At 50.1% G+C, this 8,453-nt stretch overlaps 1 protein-coding gene across 1 annotated transcript; it reads left to right on the top strand.

The window, feature by feature from the left end:
• The first annotated feature begins 3,958 nt into the window (after positions 1-3,958).
• On the top strand, positions 3,959-7,564 carry CKAP4 (cytoskeleton associated protein 4). The gene is made up of 3 exons (XM_021709774.1): positions 3,959-4,066; positions 5,079-5,945; positions 6,000-7,564. The coding sequence occupies exons 1-3, from the start codon at positions 3,959-3,961 to the stop codon at positions 6,405-6,407; spliced, it is 1,383 nt and encodes a 460-aa protein (XP_021565449.1). The 3' UTR covers positions 6,408-7,564.
• Positions 7,565-8,453: the final 889 nt, after the last annotated feature.

Below are 8,453 nucleotides of genomic sequence, written 5' to 3'. Positions count from 1 at the left end.
GCGAACGGTTTTGACTCCATTTTCCAGACTAGAAAATTGAGGTTTAGAGGGATTAAGTGATTGACAAAGTCCCCGGCTGATGAGTGGTAGACGGATGAGACTGCATAGGCCGCTGCCCTGTTCGGGGTCCACCGGGGCCTGTTTTGGGTATGGATGGACCCAACTCTCAAGGCAGAGTTGCTTCGCTTCGGCCTTTCTGTGGTTTCTCCAGACCAAGTACAGCCCCTTGGCTCTCCTTCCCCCCTCCCCCATCCTCCACTAATATCCTGGCTCAATGAAAGTTGAGCGAAACAAAAAATCCCGCCACTCCTGAGCCCGGAGCCACTGCCTCCTTTTCCCAGCATGCTGCCTGTCCTGCCAAGTTTCTTTCCACTTTTGTTGCGTGTGCAGGACTTGGAATTTCCTCTTAAGACCGGCAGGGCAACTGGAATGAGTCAGGCTGCGAAATGCTGCAGGCCAAGGGAGGTGACTTTTCTGAGAGAATGAAGTAGGCAGTGCTGCTTTGCCGATCCTGAATGTCACATCATTCTCAAAAAACAGGCCTGCTGCTGGAGTATAATCATGAGCCTGTGTTTCCTCTCTGTCATCCACCTACTTGCTAATCAATCATAATATTTATTGGAGTCTGGGTAGGCCCCTGCGGGAGGGTACAAAGGAGCGGAAGACCCAAGTCATATTTGTCAAGCACATAAGGAGGGGTCGGTGGAGGGCAAATCCTCCCGCCCCCCGCAAGTTCAGCAGAGGCAGTGTGGTGTTTCTTGGCCCTGAATCCCGGAGCCCAGGCATTGCCAGCCATCTCGTTGGCCATTGAGACATTGAGAGAAGGAATATGAAGAACACACGGGGGGGGGGGGGGCACAACACGACTGTCTTGAGTATGTTTGAGGGACAGGAAGTGGTTACCCTGCTTACAGCAGAATACCATAGGAAACAGGGGAGGTGGGAAGTTGAAGCCAAAATGGGGAGGAAGTTGGTCTTCATTCCCGATGCGTCCTCCCTGCCCCCTCCTGTAGTCTTTCCTTTCTGGTTCTCACCCCTTCTCCATCACAGCTACATATAGATCATGTTCTCTTTGGGGCTCAGTTTTCCCACCCACACGGTGACCAGAGGGCTTCATCCAGGTTTTTAAGAATCCTCGTTGTGCTAAAACTTTGAAATAGCGACCTTTCTTTTAATTCAGTGGTGCAATCAGTGCCTTGCATTTATTGTACATGTGTGTGCCAGGCATTGTGCTCGGCACTTGAAAACGTGTCATCTCTTTTGACTCTCAAAACAGCCCCAAGAAATAACTACTATTATTAACCCATTTTGCAGATGAGGAAAGCGAGAGGCAAGTAACTGCATGGTTGCACCACTCGTAAGTGACAGTGCTAGGTTATTTTAACTGCAGTCTAACTGGTAGAACATTCTTTTTTTTTTTTTGATTTGGGGGTCTCACTGTTGCCTAAGCTGGAGTGCAGTGACATGATTGTGGCTCATTGCAGTCTCAAACTCTTGGGCACAGGTGATCCTTCTGCCTCAGCTAACAGAGTAACTGGGACTGCAGGTACATGCCACAATGCCTGCCTGATTTTTTTATTTTTTATAGAGATGAGGTCTTGCTGTGTTGCCTAGGCTGGTCTCTAGTTCCTAGGTTCAAGCAATCTTCCCACCTTGGCCTCCCAAAGTGCTGGGAGTACAGGTGTGAACCACCCTGCCTGGCCCTAGAACACTCTTAACCACTCTGTTTATTTCTTTGTCTTTTCCATGCTTAGCATAGTCCATAGTCGTCAATAAATGTCCATTGACTTGTAACTCAGAACATGCCCAGAACAGTGTTAACATTGTCACTTTATGTGTCCAGTTTGAGGAACCAGTTTTTGATTCGTTCTCTGACAACCTAAGTTTGAACCCCTTTATAACTCTGAGAGACTTGGTGGGGTGGTGGGGTTTGGTTCTTGGCAGGGAACTGTACCTACAGGATTACTATTCATAATTGGTTTTCATTATGGGCCAGGCATGCTGTTAAATACTTTATAGCTTTGATTTCAGTTCTCCCAGCCCCCCCGAGGCAGGTATCACTTATTACCACCATTTTGCAGATGGAGCAGCTGAGGACTGGCTGTGTTCCTTGTTCCAGGTCACACATAGACCATAAGTGGTGTAGCTGTGACTGGAGTTGGGTGCCTACCTATTCTCTTGTTTTCCAGGTGCTCTCAGTATTGGAAAATGGCTCACATCTTCTGTTTGGCTGTAGCACAGGCAGAGAGGCTGGTCTGCCCTTACCCAAAGGATTCAGTGAGCACAAGTGGCCCAAGGCTTCAGAAAATGTGGGCACTTCGGCTCGGGGTCCTCTGAAGAGTCTGTGTTGCCTTGACAGGTCCAGGGTGGCATAAAGTGATTGTAGGAATAGGCTTAGGCCAGGCAGTGACAGTTTAATGAGACTGGGAGCTGCTGTAAAGAGCAAGTTCTCAGGTGGTATTTCTTTGTTTTCTTGTCTTGACTCTGGACAAGTAGTCAGGGCCACAGGTGTGGCAACCTCTCTTCCAGGCACTCTTCCTGAGCGTGTCACATAGTGGCTAAAGGCTCGGGTTCTGAAATCAAACATTCTGGGATTTTGATGTCTGCGGCTCCCACTGACCAGCTTCCTCATTTGTAAAATGGAGCCGCCAACGCCTGAGACTGTGATGAGGATGTAGTGAGATTGAAGTCTTTTCGTGGCTGTTGTTACACAGCGGCCGCTAACCCCCCTCTGCTGAGGGCTGTGAGCTCCTTGACGGCAGGACTCTTGCCCTACCACTTAGGGGACAGCCCTCAAATGTTGGGGGAATGGGTATTTCCAGTGCAGATGTAAAGGTGAACAACTCACAACCTCTTGTGGGGGGGCCACGACATTCTTTTTACAGAGTTGAGGGTTGGTTGGTTTGGTTTTATCTGAAATGTCTAGACTACACTGCCATTATTTGTGAAGAGCTAGTCTAGGTTAAGTGGACAGGGATCAGAGGGCACATGGGCCAGCTTGTCCAGTTTGCTCGATCATTCTGCAATTTCATTCAGAAAACCCTGGATGAACCCCTGTCGTGTTGTAGGCCCTGTGCCCACCTGTTTATGCCTTTAAGGACTTAGTTAGAACAGGCAGATACCGTGACTTAGAGATGCATTCTCTCCTGTACCTTCGCAAAGTGTCCTTTACGACTCAGGCTGTATTTGGTTGGGCAGGGAACTGTCTAGTAGTCTGGATTCCCTGGGAACCTTATTCTAATCTGTCTTTAAGTCATAGACTGATGGAGCTAGACGGGACCTCAGAGACCTTTTTTGTTAATAGACAAAGGACCTGGGACTTGGGAAGGGAATATGACTTCTGTGGGCTCACAGAGCTGGTGTTGGTGGGTGGAACGCGAGCCGAGGTGTGCTAGTCACATTCCTGTTGCAGTTTGTTCTCCTGCCCTGTGGGATTGGGCTGAAGAGGGTGCTAGGAGTCTGCAGACTTCTGAGGATCATGATGCAGGGTCAAGATTAAACAGTAATGAAGATAATAGCTACTGTTATCGAAGGTTCACTGTGTTGAACGCATACATTAATTCACTTCATCCTCACAAAGACAGGCCTGTGAGTCAGGTACTGTGTTTGTTTCTGTCCTGTAGCTGAGGAAATCAAGGCACAGACAGGCTAACTAACTTCTCCAAAGTCACAGAACTGGGACGTGTCAGAGCTAGCATCTGAACCTAGGCATTCTGGCTTCAGTGCCCATGCAATCTTTGTTTTTAACTTCTTAATCATGGTAATGCTTAAGCGTAGACAAAAAAGAGAGAGCCACACAATGAACCCCAGTTTCAATAATTATCAGCATTTTGCCATTCTTTCATTCTCTCCCCATTCCTTTTTTTTTTTTTGACTGGAGTTAGAATAGTCCCGACTGAAATTCCCTACTGCCCAGTGGGTGGCCACCTCGTCTCTTGTTCTCCAGATGTTTTTGGTGATGGAAAATGCTCAGGTCTTCCTAATGGCCATAGCACAGGCAGGGAGGCTGGCCGGTCCTGAATCTAGAAGATTCATCGGGCCCAAGTGGGTCCTGGGCTTCAGAAGTGTTAGCACTTCTGTTGTGAACCCTCTGAAGAACCTGCATTGCCTCTGCAGACCGGGGTCACTAATCATCACTTGTGCAGCCTCTCAGTCTATTAACCAGCTCCCTCAGCAGTTCCCAGGTCAGATTTTGTTTAGGGAAGAATTTATTTAGAATGAATGTGTCATGGCAAACAAGATGTAATGTGTTCCCAAAGCCAGAGAATGCTAAGAGATCACCTGGTCCACTGCTCACATTCTGTAAGTCACACTGAGGTCCACGGAGGACAGTGACTTGTTCAGGGCCATACAGCTTGAAGTGGCAGGCAGAGACCCGACCCTTATTTCTTGGCGCCCAGCCAGCCCAGTACCTCCCAGGGGCCTCAGCTTTTATTCTGTGAAAACTTGTGAGACTCTCAGTTGCAAGAGCTAGAAACCTGGCGCAAGGTGGCTTAAAGGGAGGGAGATTCTTGATTGGGTCAAACTAAAAAGTTCCAGAGCAGATTCCTTCAAGTGAGACTGCATCAGGGATCCAGGTGTGGCTCAGACCTGGATCTTGCCATGTCTCAGTTCTGTTTCCCCCTGTGCTGGCTTGACACTTAGACTGGCGTTCCTTGTGCTGTCTGAGTAGCTCCAAATTTACCGTATCCTATGGCCAGTAATCCCAGTGCAAAGAGAGACTTTCTCTCCCAATAGTTTAACAGAAGTCCTAGAGTCATCTTGCTGACCTGCCTCAGGCCACATGCCCATGCGTGGGCACATCCCTGGGCTAATCAGGGTGGCTCCAGGTGGGGGTAGGGATGGAAAGTGCTGACTGGTGAGGCCTGGATTGTAAACCATCCCTGGAGCAGTTGGAGGGAGCCCTAGGGGTGTTCCCCTCAAACCACATGGACTGTGGGTGGAAGGATGTTTCTCCAAAGGAAAATTGTGGTGCCATTCTGGAAGAGAAAGGACCTAGAGGCTGGGCAGACAAAAAAAAAATAATGTATAAAACTCATCAGCTTTTCTCCGCAATTAACATGTGGATTTGATTACAGGTACAGTCTCTGCAATCCACGTTTGGGACTTTTGAGTCCATCCTGAGAAGCTCCCAACATAAACAAGACCTCACAGAGAAAGCTGTGAAACAAGGGGAGAACGAGGTCAGCCGGATCAGCGAGGTTCTGCAGAAGCTCCAGAACGAGATCCTCAAGGACCTCTCGGACGGGATCCACGTGGTCAAGGACGCCCGGGAGCGGGACTTCACGTCGCTGGAGAACACGGTGGAGGAGAGGCTGACGGAGCTCACCAAGTCCATCAACGACAACATCGCCATCTTCACCGAGGTCCAGAAGAGGAGCCAGAAGGAGATAAACGACGTGAAGGCAAAGGTCGCCTCTCTGGAAGAATCTGAGGGGTACAAGCAGGATCTGAAGGCCTTGAAGGAAGTTGTGAAGGAGCTCCAAACCTCTGCCAAGTCCAGAGAGCGGGACATGGAGACCCTGAGAAGCACCCTGCAGACCATGGAGTCCGACGTGTACACGGAGGTCAGGGAGCTGGTGAGCCTCAAGCAGGAGCAGCAGGCCTTCAAGGAGGCGGCCGACACGGAGCGGCTCGCCCTGCAGGCCCTCACCGAGAAGCTCCTCCAGTCCGAGGAGTCCACCTCCCGCCTCCCGGAGGAGATCAGGAGACTCGAGGAGGAGCTGCGCCAGCTGAAGGCCGACTCCCACGGGCCGGAGGAGGACGGAGGCTTCAAGCACTCTGACGCCTTCGACGCACTCCAGAGAAAGAGTCAGGGGCTGGACTCCAGGCTCCAGCACATGGAGAACGGAGTCCGTGCCGTGCAGGAAGCTTCTGCGCACCAGACCGAGAGCCTGGAATCCCTGCTGTCCAAGAGCCAGGAGCACGAGCAGCGCCTGGCCGCCCTGCAGGGGCGCCTGGAGGGCCTGGGGTCCTCCTCGGAGGCAGACCAGGATGGCCTGGCCGGCACCGTGCGCAGCCTGGGTGAGGCCCAGCTGGCCCTCTTCGGCGACGTGGAGGAGCTGAAGCGAAGTGTGGGTGAGCTCCCCAGTGCCGTGGAGTCGCTCCAGAAGGTGCAGGAGCAAGTGCACACGCTGCTCAGCCAGGACCAAGCCCAGGCCGCCCGGCTGCCACCTCAGGACTTCCTGGACAGACTTTCTTCTCTAGACAACCTGAAATCCTCAGTCAGCCAAGTGGAATCGGACTTGAAAATGCTCAGGACTGCCGTGGACAGTTTGGTTGCGTACTCGGTCAAAATAGAAACCAACGAGAACAACCTGGAGTCAGCCAAGGGCTTACTAGATGACCTGAGAAGTGACCTGGATAGGCTGTTTGTGAAGGTTGAAAAGATTCACGAAAAGGTCTAAAGGAATCGTGTATGCAGGGCGCGGATTTACACTCCAGTTTCTCATGACCAAAAAAAAAAAAAAATGTGTTGTTTTCTCTCATGTGCCCCACCCCCACCCCAGTTTCTTGTCCCCTTTAAAGAGCAGCAGACACCCCCCCCAACACCAAGGCATTGTGTTTTTGTGCCCAGTTAATTTATTTACAAAGATTGCCACACATCGTTGGTTTCTAAAGTTCTCTGCTTCTGCTTTTGGTTGGTTTCCTGAAGCCCAGCCCCTATGAGCAAGAGGTGGCTTTTAGAAGGGATGTCTCCAGGGTCAGAGAAAAACGATAATGGCTTCAAACTGAGGATTAACAGAAGCAGATTAACTCTAACCTCAAAAATCCTGTCTGGCTGGCAGATTTCAAGTAAAAAAAAAAAGGCGGGGAGGGGGCACTTTTCTTTCCAATCGTCTGTATGGAAAATTAATTTTACTTATTTTGTACTGGCGGCCGAAGTTTTTACGAGCTCTCTCTCTCAGTCTTCCACTTTAAACTGGTTAAAACTCCTAGGTGTCAGCTCTGAATCAGGAGGGGAGAAGCCCCTTTGTCTTTATTGTAAAAGAATCAGCTCCTTGAGGGTGGCCTGCCTTCCTCCTGTGGTGTGAGTGTGTTTTCCATTCCTGAATCATCTAGTGATATCATCACAGGTAACTATGCAAAGAATCCAGACGGTTCTGAATGTGAAAGCACAACACCCAGCAGGGCCCTCCAGAGGGCACCAAATCCTGCTTGGGTTTAGAATCTCAGAAAGGGGGAGTCCTTGGGTTCTTTGGAGAAATGTGCCCTGAGAACTGTCCACAGAGGAATGGGGTGTCTCCCTGGGAAACGGAGGCCACGTCTTATCGGAACGTGATGTCCATGAAGAGGTTTGCTGTCGAACAACCCGTTTGTCAGTGAGGAATGTGTGCACTGCATTTCTGTATGTGTTTGCTGTATCCCTTCCCTTTGAGCGGTATTGTTCTTTAATGGCTGTCTTGCCCTTGCCCTCCCCCAAAAAAATTTTAAAAAAAGGAAGAAAAAGAAAAAAACCTGAAAAGTAAAAGAAAAAAAGGTTTGTTTAGTTTACTGTGAAATGAACTGTATGGCTTATTTACAGTATTTTTAATTCTTAATAAACACTTGAGCTTTGTTATTACTTTTCCAGAGTGGTTGCTTTCTGAGAACTTAGTAATTAGGATCTATTCTTATTAGCAGGCAGTATTCAGGATTCGACTTTTTTTTCTTTCAGTTGAAACCAAGACACCTCACTGTTGGGTCTGGGCGCGTACTTGGCAGAATGTTAGCAGGTTTGTTGGTAGGTTATTGCTCGTCTCCAGTTCTTTGGCTACAGTAGAGGTTCTCAAGCTTGATTACCTGTCAGAATCCTGGAGCACGTACCAAAAAAAAATCCCTGTTCTCCAGGATTCAGGTTCGATGGGCGTGAATAGTCTGGCACAAGCATTGTGAAGGCTCCCTCACTGCTCCTGGCGTGCCAGGGTTGAGAACCCCTGTCTCAGACCATCTTGGCGACCTGCAGCCCCACTGCACGCCTGAGCCCCGTCGCCTGTCCTTGCCTGGGTTTCCTTCCCCTTACCCTAGTGATAGCGATGTGGTAATTGCGTACCTGTGTGCCAGGTTTGTGCTGAGCACTACAGTTTGGGCCTCTGTTTATTCCTCCTCCTCCTCTTCCCCTGAGGTGGGCAGCGTCACTCCCTGTTTCACAGGGGGCAGCCATCTGAGAAGCATCACACGAGATGGTTAACTAGAAGTGGCAGGGCTGCCGGGCTCAGTGGCTCAGACTGTAATCCTGTGCTTTGGGAGGCCAAGGTGAGTGAATTGCCTGAGCCCGCGGGTTCGAGACCCACCCGGGCAACTTGGCAAAACCTCATCTCTAAAATAAATAAAAAAAATCAGCCGGGCGGGGTAGCGCATGCCTGTAGTTCCAGCTGCTTGGAAGGCTGAGGCGGAAGGATCGCCGGAGCCCAGCAGGTCAGGGCTGCGGTGGCTGGGAGTGGCCACTGCACTCCAGTCTGGGCGATAGAGTG

Source organism: Carlito syrichta, unplaced genomic scaffold (genome assembly GCF_000164805.1).
Source record: "Carlito syrichta isolate Samal-C Ts95f unplaced genomic scaffold, Tarsius_syrichta-2.0.1 Scaffold281728, whole genome shotgun sequence".
NCBI classification, from domain to species: domain Eukaryota; kingdom Metazoa; phylum Chordata; class Mammalia; order Primates; family Tarsiidae; genus Carlito; species Carlito syrichta.
Note: the sequence above shows the minus strand (reverse complement) of the source record. Positions and strands in the feature narration are given on the sequence as shown.